Raw genomic sequence first — 17,590 nt, forward strand, 5'->3', positions numbered from 1 at the left:
GGTGGTAAAAACAAAAGCTAGAACTTGATTCTTCACAGGGGTGTAAACTGTTGAACCTAGTAAGGCTTATCGAACGACACCCTCAAAGACACATATCATGTACATGTTTAGCGAGCTGACCGAGTTTTGGTCAGATTTTCACAAAACGAATGTCACTTTGCCCAAAAGCGGTTCCACAAGCAGGACACTTGCGATGACGGATCTCTAAGTTTCTCTGGATGCATGGATTGCAGAACAGATGATAACATTTTGTGATTACAACCTGTCAAATAATTTAACAACAAAATTAGGGTCAGGGTCGTTTGTAGCTCGTAAATAATTAACCAAACTCTATACCTACAAGAGAAGCCACTTATAACTTTACAAAACCCATATATGGCCTTAAACCTCATAAATAGAAAAGGTTGCTCCTAGAGTCTAGAAGGAACAAGGGGCAGGCATCTGTAAACCAAAACATTCACAAAAAACCCTCCCAGAGAGACCCTGCTCTTGCTTTCAACCTTTATTCCTAAATAGAGAAGGGAACCTATCTTTTTGTTATTGTAATTAGTAAAACAGCACTAAGACGGTGCGTAAAATATTATACAGTGTGAAAAGCCCCAATGATCATATCTGACATGGAATCTCCATTATTTACAAAGGCCATGTTCAAAAGAAAAAGTCGATAGTTTGATTATGTCCAAATTGCCCACCAAATGACCATGGAACCAAGTATCTTTTATTCCTGAATTCTTCAAAATGTCCAACCAGAAACGATTACCCACTTCCGAAGCAAAAAAGAATGCATGAACATACCTCTTTTGGCCGATCAAGACACACTCCACATTTGAGAATAGCCTTGGAATCATTGATCTCATCTTGCAGTCTTTGTACTGCAGCCTCCCCACTTGCAGAAGTTAACTCATCAACAGTATTACTCAACTCCACAAGATCTTCATCAAGCTTCTTTTTCTCACTCCTAGATGACAAAAATCATAAAATCTGGAATTTAGGAACTCATAGCAGATGCATAAAAACAAGTTATTTTGTTCATGAGCAAGAACATTCTACAACAAGAAATGAATGCACAGGCTAAATTCCAACATACAGCTGAACCAATAGGGGTGAATAGACTAAATCAGGACAATTCTAAGAAAGTCATGTACATTTAGCTATAATTAACCTAAAATATTTACATTTACAAGATAAAGCCAAGCAACCAGCGGATTGCTTGTTAGCTCATATCCTACGACAGGCACTGGATTAAAGAATACATATCCACATAAGGCTAGGCATTGACATCCTATTTTAAAATAGCAAACTGAATGTGCATGACGACAAAACTACCTAAGGTTGAAAAGAATATCACCTTTCAGTTTCCCTCTCCTTCTGAAATTCATCCAGCTTTCTGTGGAGCTGTTCATATTCCTTCTCGGCAGATAAAGCAGCAGACCTCAGCCACTTCAATTCCTTTTCCGCATCTCCCGATTCCCTCTTTGTAGTTTCCAGGAGGAGTGCAAGATGTCTATCTTCTTGGGTATAACTTAAAGCTTCTGTAATGTGAACTTTCATCTGCAACATAATGATCATGGCTGAGAAAAACAAACACTTCCAAATTAGACCTTTTACATGACAAAAAGAGGCAGAAGGCTACCTGGTCTTCACTTTGAGTTATCCTCATTTTCAGAGATTCAAGTGATGTTTTAGACTGTTGAAGTTGTGCTGTTGATACCTGCTTCCGTGAGAGAAGTAAGCTTTGTTCCTGCTTTATCTTCACGCTCTCAGAAACTAACTGCATTTAAAATCCAAAAGTAAACATGAATACAAGTCAACTGCATCACTTCCTATTAATAGCCACTGGAACAGAACAGTCATTGCAATCAAAGAAAACGTGATAATAGAGACCTTTATATTATAATCATCCCTCTCTGCCAACTGCTGAAGAAGATGTTGATTCTGTGTCTGCATGTCTTCATAGGCTTGACCAATCGTCTAAAATGTAAATGGATCAGATGACTGGCAGAAGTGATGCAATAAAATGTAACAAATGCAGTCAGGTCAGTACCTCAATCTCAGATATATAGGTTTCAGACTCCCCTTCTTTTATTTTTATCGCCTCTGTTAGCTCTAAAACACCCCTGCAGTAAGACTTTTATAATTACAGGATAAAAAGAAGTATCTCTAATACATAGAAGATCATTATAAGATTTTAAGTAGATGATGCACACTGGATAAAGCATATAGATACATGTCGACATTCAGTTCAGACAATTTTGGAAGTGTGCCAGCAGCAGACATATGGAATAGTCCATAAATTCCACTAAAATAACAGATCTACATCACCAAATCTCTTTTTGATGTGGCATTAAGAAAAACCAAACAGAAGATATCTTGTTCTTCATTCTCAAAGGGAGTACATCAATAAGATTGTCCTTCCATATAGATCGTGTACTCACCACCATATATCATACAACTATCTCCACCTAATTTTATAAAGAACTCAAGACCATGTCACAGACAGGTCAGCGTAACTGTGTATTCACAATAGGCTCATCATCAAACAAATGATGAGCATAGGTCACTTACAATCTCATCAGAGCATGTCAAACTACCCTATGGGAGATCACAAATTTCCTATGAAATCATCAAAAAAGTTCTCTCTCCACCCTCCCCACCACCACCACCAAGAGATACGCACCATATTTTGTTTACACCAGAAATACAAAAGGCTAAGGCAATTCATCCAAATCTTCCGGATGTAATTTCTCTTATCCTCAAAGCATTTTGCATTTCTTTCCTTCCAGAGTCCACCAAATGCAAGCTGGATTAACACCCGCCAATCCTAACCAGAATCTCTTCTTCCTATCTCCTCCCAGACTCCTTAATATAGGTATTGATCAGAAAAGAGTTTCGCAAAGAACTCAGATCTCTGTTAACGAAAAAGAAAAAAACTAAACTCAGATATCTGAGGTATCCTCACAACTACTTCCAACAGCATGCCCATATTACTATTAAAAGATCTCCAAATGAGATACTGCCTCGGCAGTTACATCAGAAATTTTTGAGAACTGTCCAGATATATTTTAGACTAGTGCATTTTTTTGAATAAATTTTTTGACACTAGTAACATTGTATTTCAGTCGGTACTTAGGTAGTACTGAAAAACCAACATTTTTTTTTTGAATAAATGTAGTGTCAGAGCTAGCTCATCTCGACTAATTTCACAGTGTACCTTCTACCTCCCACCAGCACAAGTACTAATAACTCTGTCCATTAAAGCTTAGACATATAGGAAGAAGTCACCTAATTTTCTTGTCTCTGCTGGGATTTGAACATGAGACCCACTTCACTGACCGCTAGGTCACAACCTTGGGTGCTTCTACTAGCGCATTTGAAGGATGGATTCAACTTAATGCAAGCACATATTGTAACAACAAACAACCACTACAGAATCAATCAAGAATAGAAGGCACCGAATAGACTGGCCAATTGTTGTTAGTGCTGCAAGGGCGCACAAGATTCATCTCAAATAAGTACATTTCTAGACAATTCAGAAATACAAAAAAATACACAAAAAATGCATCATAATTCATAAGTTAGAAGCAAGTAACAGAGAAAGAAACCTGTCAGAAGCATCCAGTTCAGCCCTTAGTTCTGCAATTTCTGCCTCAGCAGCAGAAAGCCTCTGCTGACAAGCAGACTCAGCTTCATTAGCAGCTTTCACTCTCAATTCCAGATCATGTTCATTCAGAGCAGCTCTTAAAATTTCAGCTTGCGAGTGAGCTCTTCTCTCTGACTCTCTAATTTCCGATATATCTCTAGCAAAGAGGTCAAAAGTCTTATTGTGAATACAGGAGACAATCAATCAAGTGAAAACAATCTCTCTTTGTTTTTTTATAACCAAGAAGTTCCCAACAGCCAGTCAGTGCGCTATTCAAAAAAAACTGGTGGATAACCAGCATGCCCCTCTACCCTCCTACAACACTGCACGTGGACAAAATGGAAACCAATCTTGGCAATATCCCATATGTTTGGTTCTCATATGTTCCCCTGAAGTCGCTTCAGTACCCACTCAATAATGCGCAATATCTATTTCTTGTAAAATTTGACAGCCAAAAGAACACTAGAACATATAACACAAAACACACACACATATTCACATGTATATATACATAGACTAATGAGTTGAAACATCAAGTGCACTTGAAATTTATGTACATGAAAATAAAAATAATTAGAACCTGCAATACTAGTATTGATACAAGTTTAAATCCTAAGAAGTGCACTAAATTAAAATACCTGTTGTCATAAATTTGCTGGCCAAGCATTTCCAAAAAGATCTCAAGTTCCTGTTTGTCCCTCTGCATCTTCTCAGCCTGCAAGAAGACTCGGACACATAACTTTTACTGAAAAGGATAGACCTTGGTAAAAGCAAAGGTCTGCTGAAAAACTTACAAGTTCCTTTAGTGTTCGGATCTCTCCAGTCTGGTGAGCACATTTACCAATTAAATCTTTGTGCTCAATAACCTACAGCAACAAGGGTTACATATTTCTGAATTAGAAACAGAATCACTTGAAATAAATCTGCCTTGATCTTCTCTATTATTTCAGTTTCCCTTTTTTTGGGGTTCTCGGAGAAGGAACAAGGAAAACCACAGAGAAGTGGGGTTAATAGTATTGACCTTCCACTAGGGACACTTTGCTAATACCTACCCACCACCAAAAAATAAAAAATGCACCCTGGTGTGGTTGGGAAAAGATCGTCCAATGGTTTTCAGTATCCAAACAACACTTGAACCCCATTCTTCCTAGTTAAGAAAATGAATTCCTATTTATTAACAAAGAATAATCAGAGATATAAATTATACTACGGCACCAAGAGTCAACCTTTCTTTCCAAAGAAGTTTCCAGTGACCGTCTTTCTTCCCGTAAAGAAACAGCTTCTTGAGCCGTCTCCTTCCAACGATTCACCTGAGCTTCCATCATTCCTATTTCTTTTGATAAAGCAGAGCCCATTATCTGAAACTCCTCTTTAATGTCTTTCCTTCCTGCAAAAGTCAACCTTCTCTAAGCAGATTATTACATAAATTTTACCAACTAAAAATCTGACTTGAAAATACACCAACCTGAATCTTGAATAGCTTCTTCCATTTTGATTTCCAGCTCATTCTTTTCAACTATATATTGGTGCATGCGATGCTCCAATTCCTCAATTCTTGACTCGGAGTTATCAACTGCTTTCTTTGCTGCATCCACAGCCTCTGCTTTTAGAACCAGTTCTTTCTCTCTTCGTCCGATGAAAGACCTGTCAGCCTGAATTTAATTTTAAGCAAAGACAACATACTAGAATGCAATCGAAACCAAAATGATACATGAAAAGTATGTAGCTTAACCTGCAGAGAGTCTGCCAGAGCTTTGTATCGTTCTGCCTCAGAATTCCAATGGTGAAGCTGATCATTGCATAAGGTATAAGCACGAGACGAATGCACATATCTATCGTCCTTTAGTTCATTCTATATGGGCAGAAAATAAAAATTTAGCCTCACGACATATGGAAGAACTTGACCATATAATTTCAAAGAAAGTTATAAATTTTACTGAATACAGGAAACACTTGTTGAAAACCTGAAGATCTTGCAACTGCTTTGACAAATGTAGATTGTCTTCCTGGGCATCGTGAAGCTCAGAGAGGCGGTCCTCTTTCAGTATCTGCAATCAAAACCATCATTTCTAAATGGTCATCATCACACAGGCAAAACACCAGGGTGAGTAACAGTCACAGTACCTTTGCCTCTTCTATAGACTCCTTCAGTTCCCGTACACCTTTTGTTCGGTCTGTATGCTTCTCAGGTGACATACTCCCATTAACTGCACTTGAAATTGTTTCCTGCCCCCCACATGCCACATCTTTCTGCATTTTCAAAGTAACTAGCTTTCTTCTGCTATCTTCAAGTTCTGTCATGCTCTCCTCCAGCTCACCTTTTACCATTACCAATTAACGCATATTCAAGGGACAGAGGCAGTTGCTAAAAAAACGTAAGTTAATACAGATAGGGCACATCCATGTCATCATATGCCATGCCTTAAGATAAACACTACATCTCCAATTTGAACATCCATTTATCAAACACAAATCAATTTGATATCAAAGTTGAACTCTAATTCCCAATACTGAATGTACTAAATATCTTAACAAGGTACATGTAAGAGATGAAAAAAAGACAAACACATCCGTCCAGTCATACACAATAGTTAACTCTAGACAGTACAAACCAACTCAGACAGCCACATACATATTCCCCAGAATTTAATATTGATGTTGATCTCATACACAGAACACGGTTTGTACTGGAGAGATATCATAATGTGTTCATGCAAATAAATGTTGCAAATACCTTCAAGACGTTTTAACTCAGACTGATCTGCTGACTGCCTTTGATTACAAGCTTCAATTGCATCGGCATATGCTTTGTGTTTCAAATGAAGAACATCAATCACTTGATGGAGATAATTAGCCTCTTCTTTCATCATATCATCAATCTTACTGAGAATAATGATACCATCTGAAAATCTCAATGATAAAATAATCAGATTAAACCTGATAGAAGCACCAATTGTATACATAGTAACAAAATAAATTCCGGAGGCAACTAACACTTGCAATGTAATTCGAGAAAAAAGAGGGAGGGGGGAAAGTAGGACAATATCAAGGTCTTTCCAGGTTCCCAACCTTCTGCAGATGTCTTTCCTTCCAACAGATGAGCCAAATTTTCAGTTTTAATTCGCTGAGCATCAATGGCATTTTCCAATGATTTCATCAACTCAAGAGTAGAAGAGTGACGTAAATCAAGAGCTTCTCTGATATTCACAATGGATACATCATTGGCATTGCCTGGAATGGCATTGGTTTTCAACACCCTACACAGGAATATCTCCTCCGCAGGACAAGATGGAATTGAACCTAAAAAAAATTTAAAAATAATCAGCGATTTATTCTCACTACAATGTAAAGAGCTATTTTTTTCTACATTGAACTATCAGGATAATACAGAAACCCAGATTCACTTATTCTTCTAACAGCCAACCTCCAGAATAATCTTGATGATCCAAGCTTTGCAGAGAAATTTGGTCCGCCATACTGTGTACCCCAAGGATAATCAGATCATCATCTAGCTACACGGAGTTATTAAACGACCATCAAAACAGCGCAAATCACAAGTTAGGCTATTTTGGCCATTCAGACACCAAAAACTATTAGGATAAGCAAAGAAGTTTACCTGATTCCAGATCCGATTTAATGTAACCAAGAAGTCATCATAAGATGCTTGTTTGTCCCTTAATTCTTTCATTTTGGCTTCAAGATCGTGCAACTTATGCTTCTGTGCATCTAACTGTTGTACTAGTTTCTGATTTTGATGCTGGAGAACTGCAGCATCAACCTGCCAAAAAGAGAAACTCAAACTACCATCTACAGTCCATCCACATATACAAAGACAATAGAAACTCTCAATAACATTATTTCCAAATAAGCAGAAGCAGAGAAAAAAAATTGTAAATCAGGCTAAAAAAGATAATAAAGAACAAGATATAATTTAGCAAAAACAGATCCAACCACCGACACAGATTACTTTTTTCTTTTTCTTAATGGTGGTGTGGGACCAAATTGAGAGTGCCGCACCAATACTGATTACTTATCTACAACAGTGAGATTTTACTCTTAAAGATTTGCTGCTTTACCTTTCTTATATTGAGATCCACGACTCAAAACAAACATATGTTAACCAGTAGTCGTAATTGGTAAATGCAAAAGTGAGAATGGTTTTCTCTGTGTTACACAAACGGACATATATATGCACTGTCGTATTTTGGCAACAGATCCATCTAGAGTAAACTGAATCCGCGCAAGATTCCAACATTGAAGTCCTTGCTAATTTTAAATATAAATAAAAAAATTGGCAGGTGAATCATTGTTGACTTTTCTAGGAAGAACATTCAAAAGCTAACCAAGACTAGTTACTTTACTGTCACACTCGTTAAGAGATTTAACCAAGGAATTGAGTTATGACTTATGCCCCCATCAAAAAATTAACTAAAAAACAAGGAAATAAAAAAGGCATTTAAATAATTAAAAGGCGTCATGAGCTAAATTTTCCTTAAAAGGTAGATATTCAAATCAAAATCAACCCGCACCCAAAGGTGTGGCCTAGCGGTCAGTGAAGTGGGTTGAGCACCATGACGTCTCAGGTTCAGATCCCAATAGTGACAAAACATTTGGTGATTTCTTCCTATTTGTTCTAGCCTTGGTAGATAGAGTTACCTAATAGCTATTGCTATTAAGTGGAAATATCGAGGTGCACGCAAAATGACCCGGGCACAACGATTATTAAAACAAAATCAGAACCAACCCGTCCACAGATTTCCCGAGTTAAAATTCAACATAAACTTTGGGAGGAGAATTTCATATCTAAAGTATGCTCAACCTCAGACTCGTTACAACCAAAATAACTATGATCCTTTCTCCTATGTGGACAGTTGTCCACTTTCCTCCTCTACCGACCTTCTAGATAACTATGCCAATCAAAAAAATATTTATTAGCATGGACTTCGTACTTAGTTACATACATATGTTAACATAAAAGAACAGGTCGCATGGGAAATTACAGTAACCCTTGTGCCAAACACCCCCAGCTACATAAAAATTCACACGAGCTGCCATTAGTTAGGAGTGAAAATCTGACTGTTGATATCAGAACTTAATCCACTTCCACCACCTATTCCTAAATCTCATCTTCAATATTATAACATAATCAATGGCCTTCTCAATGTCCAATTTGCACAAGAATTTCGGTTCTCCTCCCTTCCTTCCTGTGAAGAGTCCCACATCAATCTTTTAGGGACGGGTGGTTTCTTTAATATGGTTTAAGCAATCCTCCCCTCTTGAGCTATCTTTTGAGGGTAAGTTACGCCCAAGGTCCATTTCTTTAATATGGTATAAGAGCATGACCCATCCCACTTCTCGTTTTTCGATGCTTGGCTCCATATTAAATTGCACACGCTTCAGATGTTCAGCCTTGAGCATGGAGAAGGGTATGAAAAGTCCAACATCAATTTTTTAGGAATGGGTGGTCTCTTTAATATAGCTTGAGCTATCCTCACCTCTTGAGCTAACTTTTGAGGTTGAGTTAGGCTCAAGGTCCATTTCTTTAACACTTCCAAAGTCTACCACTTTGTTTGTCACACCCATTCCTTCCACAAATGCATTTGAAGAGGTAGCCATTGACTTGTCCAACATTTTTTTAGTCTACTAGAAAGCACAAAAATTTTATTATACATGTTCCACACTAGACTTATTAGCTAAGTTGCTCGGGTCTTCACTTACGGTGTCGGACCCTATAGACACAACATGGGGGTGATTGTGGGTGTGTGATCCATACCAGATTTGGTTAGTCGATTTTGAGTACTTTGACAAAAATCCACGAAGAAATTCGGGACAAATATAATGATTTCAGTAGGCATAACAAAAGCCAAGGTGAAACTGAAGAAAAATGGAAAATCGTTAGTCCTTTCCTTTTATCTCCTAGAAATTTCCTATTCATCAATATTTTCTCCTTGGAATACTTTGTAAGTTTTTCACATAATGTCTTATAATTTAGCCATGAAACTAGAGGTAGACATGGTATGATAGATACCAAATTACCATACTGAACCAAAAAATTTTGATACCGTAGTTTTGGTATTATGGTATACATTTGAAATTTGTTGGTATCCGATAAGGTATTCAATATTTATAAATAAAATATCAAAATACCGAATATCATACTGAAGTATATAGTAACATAAATAATTCATATATATATTATTATGATACTAACAAATATATAGCCTAGTATTACTACAAAACAAAATGTTTAGATGTTGGAACTCTGACTACTCTATTTTGATTGAAATATCTTTTTTGTGTAATTGATTAAGACAGGGAGTTGCTTATACTTCATTTTGAATATTTATTTCTACATGTGCAACGTGTTGGTATGATATAATTGAGGCGTTTTTAGAAAAAGTTGAAGTTGTAATTATCTATTATGTGAGTATATATTAGTGGAAGTTAAACAAATTATGGTAACTGACTTACCATACAGAAATATCGAACCATACTTGAAAATATTGAACCACACCAAATTAATGTATGGTAATGGTAGAGTAACTTTAAAAACCGAAATTACCAAACGGAAGTTTCAAATAACGTACCATACTATACCGCTCCATACATATAACTTTATTTCTATGCATTTGAATTATATATAGCCGAAACCCCACACCCATTTTCATACCTGGATCAGTACCCCGAATCATATAATTTAGATCATGAAGGATCCGGTATCCAAATTTACACCCGTATCAGACACTCGCACGCGAGTCCAAGTAAGTTAGCTTATTAGCATGTAGTCCTTCGTGTTTATAACTCACTCTTCTACTGATATGATGGCTATGAAAGATTTTTATTTTGAAACACTAAAAAGAGGAAGTTCCTAACTACAAGTACTTGCTACACTCTCTCATCAAACAAAATTTGGATTGATCCAAAATTAAGGTTAATAAAGACGTATTACGATCTAGTTCCGTCCTAAGTTTGGTTAAGCCACAAACAAAATAGTAATGTTAAACTAGAAATGAATGACTCCACCTTTGAATGAATTTTAGCAATTCAAGAAATAATTCAGTTCTTAAAGTTCAATATTCTCTGACTGAATTAGGAAATCAAACCTAATCATAGATATAATATATCATTCACATACAAAGAATTATCTAATGATGAACTTTTGATAATGAATTAGGTTTATGGTAACTCGTACTTCAAGTCTATATCATGCACATCCCTAAAAAGTATTATCATATATTAGCACTGATAAGGTATTTGACACACACTTTATGAAACCAATCACGACTCACGAGTCCTATAACATCGATTGGCGTTCAAATTCAGTTTAAAATATTGTGTAATTCTCTTCTTTTTCTTTTTTGGTGTGGTAACTTAAACCTATTCTACCCTTACACCCGAGAGTCAATAACATACCTTCTACTCTACTCTGCTTCCTTGCTAACCGAAATCCCTAAATATCAAAATTGGGTGGAGAGCTTCTCTTCTGTGACCTTTAATTCAACACAAGTCTGTTAACTGGATAGCAATGTGTACAAATATTCCCCAAATAGAGATGCCATATTTTGAGTAACATCAGCAACCAGTCGGAAATATACAACTTACTAGACAAACTAAAGAACATACGTCCAACAAGATGAATAATATTGACAAAATAGGTCACTTATGGTTATATCATGGTTTCAGGGTATTTAGGTCGTATAAACGATAATATAACTAAGAAAATCGTATCTTAATGGTGACTTATTATTTAAAAAGCATAAAGGATATATATCCTAATGGTGGTGCATCCTCCAACTTTTCCAAGTTTCATTTCTTCATGTCCAGCCTATTGTGCACACTGTGTTCTTTTATAGGATCCATACTCACTTAGCTACTAATATGACAATATTTATTTTACTTTCACGGTTTCGTTCAACTATTCTGAAAGTTTTACTTTTAAATCTGTTTTGTCTCTGGATATGTTTGAGCTCCTCTTAGTGGAAGTGATATAGTTCTCAGAAAATGAAACCATATGAATCGCCGCTATGTGGTTGAAGATGCGAGAAAGTCTTTGAAGGATACAAAACAGTACAAAATGGAAGAAAGAAGATAGAACAATTCGAAGCATTAATCCACTGCTGCAACTCCAATCAAGAAAAGAGGATTTCTACTGTGTCTGGCGCCGCTAAATCAGTTCAAAAACTGCAGACTGTGTTTTAGACCATACTGGTAATTGTCAAACATATCTAATGGTGATTCACGTTTTGAGACTAGAAACTTGAGGACAGTAAGTTTGAGAGAAAAAGGACAAGGAAGAACATGCCACGAGAGGAAGAAGCAACATAAGAAGATCAACTTCCATCAACAGCACCCATCTTTACTTGAAGTTCTTTACATTCTCTTTCTTTAAGGCAGTAGAAAATGCAAAACTCAATACCTTTTGCATCAGCTTAACACCATCAAAGAATCTATTTACTTCACTAAATAAACAAATTATGAAAAACAGAAGTAGATAGAACAATGCAAATTCTCTTTTAGCGATTTGAACCTATTGCCATATTAAGCAACTAGTAAATGATGGCATGAAATAGTCTAAAAGTGAATCCACTTAAGATTAAGAATATTCGCATCTTATAAAAAAGAAGTACGTAAACTTAAACAGCATGTAAGATCCTTTATTTGCTATTACTCCGTATTCACCCCACCACATTAACGGATTAACCTAAGACTTCAATTGTATCTAATTCATCGGAACATCTTACCATAAAATAAAGTGATACATTTTCTAATCTTTTAACAGAAATTCACTTCGTGGTGCTAGAGTATTAGCAATAGATTTATATAAATGGTGAGGGAATAAATAGTATGACCATACCATCTGATATTAATAACATGCCTTAACATTAAAAGGCATAGCAAACAACAAGATACACATTTTGGAAAGCACAACCACAACCACTCAAAAAGGATTTCTTAAATAAGAAAAAGAAAAGGTATATCAGGGATGGGTTTTTCTCTCTCGGGGAATCTTAGAGGGTGCTTTGATTGACCTATTTAATGTGTTATTTACTTTTAAGCTCTTTTTCTACTTCTTCTGGTGTTTGAAAAAGATGATTTTTTTAAGCACTTACTTTTCGGCCAAAAAGGTATTAAAAATAAGCTAAAGCCAAAAGATAGATATTCTCAACTTATGACTTTTAGCTTATAAGCTATTTTCAAGAAGTCAATCTAAACACCCTCTTAGTAGCTCAGTTAGTTGTCTCCTTGAACTCTCATCTTCTCAGTGAGGGTTCATTTCCCAACTTGTAATCCCCTCCTCATTTCCCCTTCAGAGAAGTATCTCCCCCCCCCCCCCTTACAATAATGACCAGCTTGCGCAATTCCAGTGAATACATGCATCATGTCACCAATACCTGTACTAGGCAACTCTATCCACCAAGGCTAACGGAGATGGGAAAAGATCACACCTTCCAACTCTATTGAAGTTACACCACGACCTTGGCATGTGCTTTTCATCACTTGCCCTCTACAGCAAATAGTACCCAACTGATCATCCATACAACAACAACAAAAGCATCACCTTGAACAATCTTTCCTCAAGAGCACACCTTTATAGCTCATAAACCCCTAATTTTAGGTTTTATGACCCAAAAAAAAAAAAAAAAACTTCCCTAATCATAACATAAATCACCACACTCCAATTCAGCCATAAAATTGAAAGCCATTCAGATCAACAAGCCCTTTACATCAAAACTAAAGCTAAAATCAACAAACTAAATTAAAAAAATAAACATTACAGCTCCTTATGCTAAAAGAGATAGAACAGTACATAAAAAGGGTCATTTCTTCTTTCAACTATTAAACCCTAAAACACATAAGTCCAAAAAAATAACTTCAAATACACATAAAAAAATTTGGGGCAAATTGAGGGGCATTAAAGAAACTAATCTTACATCTTTGTTATCTGAAGAAGTTTTCAAATGGCGAGCCATGGTGGGTGAGGAAAAAACAGAATTGAGATGAGGACGCTTCTTCTGAGGCTCATCAGATGCAGCAGCCGAGTTCTCCATTTTATATCTTCGATACGAATTTCATCAACACAATTCCAAAAAAAAAAACTTCAAAATTCTCCAAATTCTTCAAATCAAAGTCAAAAAATTCGAGAAAAAAAACCAAGAAAATGGCAAAACTCAATTCAGAGAACAAAACCCAGAAATGGGAGAAGTGGGGTGTGTTTGTTTAAGGGGGGGTGTGGGGTTTTTGAAGAAGAGAAGTTCACTGAAAATGGAGAAACTGTGTTGTCTGTGTGTGTGTCGATGAGAGAGAAAGCTAAAGTTCAAGAAAACTTTTGTAATATTTGGGGATTTTTTGGGCCATAAAAGATTTGATTTTGGGCTTTTTTTTGAAAAATATTAAGTTATTGGGCCTAATTTTTTTAATTTTTTTCCTAATTTTGGAATATTTCACGAGTAGGATCTGAGAAGGAGAGACTCTTTCGAAAATCAAAATTCTAAGTTTAATTAATAAAATTTGGATGAAGATAGTCGATCTTTGAAGATCGTCATCAATCGAACGCTCTAAGATTCAGACAAAATGGTTAGGTCAGAAAAATTTGTTATTCGGTTGTCGGTACATAACCTACAAATCAAAGAGAATTTGAGAGTGTTTCATTTGATTTTGTATATCCAATATGATTCAATTACTAAATTTGTTCTAGGGTGTGATTTTAAACGAGGTAGGAATAAAATTGCATATACTCGATTTTTTTTAAATCTCATTAAAAATTTGATGATAAGTTTCAATATTTTGAGAAAAGTATGAACACGTGGAGTCATTCAGTTTCGTGCTTGAGTATTTTAATAAATAAAGACAAATACGAAACGATTTAGTAACCGACCAAAAGGTGTGAATAGAGCAAGAATAAAATGTTTTTTTCTAGCAATTTCAAATAGTAAAGGGACAAAAATTGAGTTGTAAGGTTTAAAGCTATTTTGTTTTGAAAAACTTCTCCACTAATACTTTTTTTAAAATGTAGTTTAAGATTTTGACATATTAAAACAATTATTTAATAGTATTTAATCATGATGGTTTTTTTTAAAATTAGATTACCATCTATATCCTCTCAAATTTCCTATATCTTTAATTAGATTTTTTTTTAATCATTACTACTTTGAGCAAGGATGAAAAAACACAATTAACAATTATTGATATTTACTTCAAATAATGTTGAAAGAGATTGTTGGAAGTAGTTACCTCTAGGGATAAAATTGTCAAAAGTTCTTTAAATTCATTAATTGATTTGTGGAAACTTAAAATAACGTAACTTATTATTTTCTAGAAAATCTCATTTGATATTCGATACTTATTTTAAGGGTTGATTTATCAATTAATGCTGAAAAGTTTATTTTGAAGAGTTATCTTTTGCTAAAATTAATTTTATGTTCAAGACTCAAATTCAAAAGATTTATGTTTAAGAATGAAAAAATACTCATTACTTAATGATAATTTATTTTTGCTTAACTAGAAGACCTGTTTTCGAAGTTAAATTACAACTGTTATTGTTTATAGAAAACATAGTTTTTATATAAATCTAAATTAATTCTTAGTTGACTCCTAAAAAATATCGAATATCCCGAACGAAAAATGAAAAAGACATGTGAAAACTTAAAAGATGGACTAACTTCTTCTAGGTTCTTACCATTAATTGAGAAATAAATCTTGGCCACACGTGTTTAAGAAAAAATTCAACAAAATCAGATTGCTAATTATGGTTAAAAACATTCTAAATTAACTACTATTTCTTCGAAAATTTCTTATTTTATCTATCTATTTATTTAACTTATTTTTTTTTTATTAAAATGCATTTCAATCTTAAATTGATTATATATTTGTTTTCGATCGATAACAAATATGTGTAGATCAATTTCGTATCGAGATATGTTCTTGTACAAAGAAGATAGCATTTGAGGTAAGAAAACTCATGAAAAATGTGATAATTTAGATATATAAACAAAAAACGCATAGTTAAGATATGAAATTGAAAAGATATAATTTAAGTCTTTTTAATTGAATGAATTGTCATGTGACATAAAGTCGTATTAATTCAGATCAAAGTGAATATCATACATGGAGTGAGAAACAAAAAATCATCAATAAATATGTCCAAGTTCATACAACCTATTAATTCTGATAGGCTTCGTTCACCCTTATTTCATTGATAGGATAGATATGATTCATTAACTTATAATAAAGAACTCGAATTCAACATCATAATTCCTAATATGAAAGATAAAATAAAAATACTTATTCTATTCCTGATATCCTTCAATATCATTCATCCTCATTTCATAATAATAATAATTTTGCATAATAATAAAACTTTCACAAAAGTGAGTAACTGAAAATTCGAATATAAGAAATACATGATTTCTATAATAAATTAACTAAATAAAAAACATTTAATTACAAATTATACAACTTCCCTAACTACACTAATTTTTTCTTAACATTTATAGCTTTGCCCCCCTTTGACAAGCTACCAATAGAAACCACACAAATATTGAACCAAATTCCCTCCTTTTTTTTTTTGGTTCTTTTTTTTTATTTTCACAAAGCCAACAATTATTTTATTGTGGCATTAATTAAAACAAATAAATTAACATACACCCCTACCTTAACAAACACCCCTACCTCACCAAATCTTTATTTTTTGTACAAATAAATTTCTTTCTACTAAAAATGAAAATTAATAACAGAATCGATATAATTTGAAGTCGATTGAAAAATATTACTTAGTATAGTATTTCTTATTACTGTTTCTCTTCTTTTCATCTTTTCATATCTGAGGTAGACGCAAACATTTTTTCCATTTCAAGAAACTTATTTGATTGACCATTTTTGCTAGTCGTTTGAGCCTCAACATCCTCCAAATCATCTTCCACTTCCTCAAATTTGCTATTCAAAGATAGGTACTCAACCTTCTCTTGGAAAATCTTGATTAGAATCAAGTAAAGGGTGACACAAAATATTGTGATCCCTACTATATACCAACTAAATTGTATATTCACTAAAGCTTTTGCCCTTTCAAGTGCTTCATGATTTTCACATCTAACCACTTTATGACCTTCTTCAAAGTTGATAAAACAACCTTTTGGGATGAATTTTGGTGTCCAAAGCATAAACCCCATGACCATAAGCCAAATCCCTTGGAACATAATGCTATAAGACCTCACAAAACTATTCAAGAAACTCTTAGGAAATTGAATTCCCAAAAGGGTAGTGGCTAAACACACAAAAATGGCTATTTGTAAAAGCCAATGATATTGTCCTTCAACTCCCATATGGTCACTAGAGTGAAGATGGAAAAGCAAAAGTTGTTGACCAAAAGCTATAGCTCCAAGTAGTTGTGTCATCCCATATTTTGTTTGGGGTGGAAGTGTAACTTTGTCAAAGATTATGGTGAAAAGTGCATACACAAAGAAAGTCAAAGAGATGTTTGAATGTTCAAAATTGTGTAGATGGTTAGAAGGGATAGTTCCATCAATATCTAAAGGTTGATGTTTTTTTGGACCAATAAAAAGTTCCATTGAAATTGAAGCCAAACAACCCCCTATAATCAAGAAAAGTTCCAAGTACCTAATTCTTGGAGTTGGGAACCAAGGCAAAGAAGTGTATGATTTTGGATGCAAAACATGTAATCTAATATGATTAATCAAATGCCAAATACCAATTAAAAAGAAGCCAAATCCTGGTGCTACATGTCCCACTAAAGTGCCCATTTTTGCAAATTCTTACCCTAGCTAAAGTTGCAAATATAACCCCTTTTGCTTCTTCTTGGTCTTGAATAAACTTGTAAAAGTTGCAAAATATAACCACTTTTGCTTCTTCTTGATTTTGGAAAAATAGAGATGGAAAAGAGAGGGAAAAGAAAATGAGCTATATAAAGGGTTTGTGATAGGGGGGTGGGGGTGG

At 34.7% G+C, this 17,590-nt stretch overlaps 2 protein-coding genes across 2 annotated transcripts; both read right to left on the reverse strand.

The window, feature by feature from the left end:
* Positions 1–6: 6 nt before the first annotated feature.
* LOC107008556 (E3 ubiquitin-protein ligase BRE1-like 2) lies at positions 7–13,954 on the reverse strand. Its single transcript, XM_015207646.2, has 19 exons — positions 13,573–13,954; positions 7,257–7,418; positions 7,065–7,152; positions 6,710–6,940; positions 6,375–6,542; positions 5,765–5,958; positions 5,605–5,688; positions 5,373–5,492; positions 5,106–5,292; positions 4,867–5,027; positions 4,435–4,506; positions 4,279–4,355; positions 3,603–3,797; positions 2,045–2,117; positions 1,885–1,971; positions 1,634–1,771; positions 1,349–1,551; positions 796–958; positions 7–262 (listed from the first exon to the last, which is right to left on the reverse strand). The coding sequence occupies exons 1-19, from the start codon at positions 13,687–13,689 to the stop codon at positions 131–133; spliced, it is 2,652 nt and encodes an 883-aa protein (XP_015063132.1). The 5' UTR covers positions 13,690–13,954; the 3' UTR covers positions 7–130.
* A 2,077-nt stretch (positions 13,955–16,031) lies between these two features.
* LOC107029125 (transmembrane protein 45A-like) lies at positions 16,032–17,527 on the reverse strand. The gene has a single exon (XM_015230447.2). It carries the CDS (start codon positions 17,395–17,397, stop codon positions 16,447–16,449), a length of 951 nt encoding a protein of 316 aa, XP_015085933.1. The 5' UTR covers positions 17,398–17,527; the 3' UTR covers positions 16,032–16,446.
* Between the last annotated feature and the right edge of the window lie 63 nt (positions 17,528–17,590).

The sequence above is a fragment of the Solanum pennellii genome, chromosome 1 (genome assembly GCF_001406875.1).
Source record: "Solanum pennellii chromosome 1, SPENNV200".
In the NCBI taxonomy this organism is placed as follows: domain Eukaryota; kingdom Viridiplantae; phylum Streptophyta; class Magnoliopsida; order Solanales; family Solanaceae; genus Solanum; species Solanum pennellii.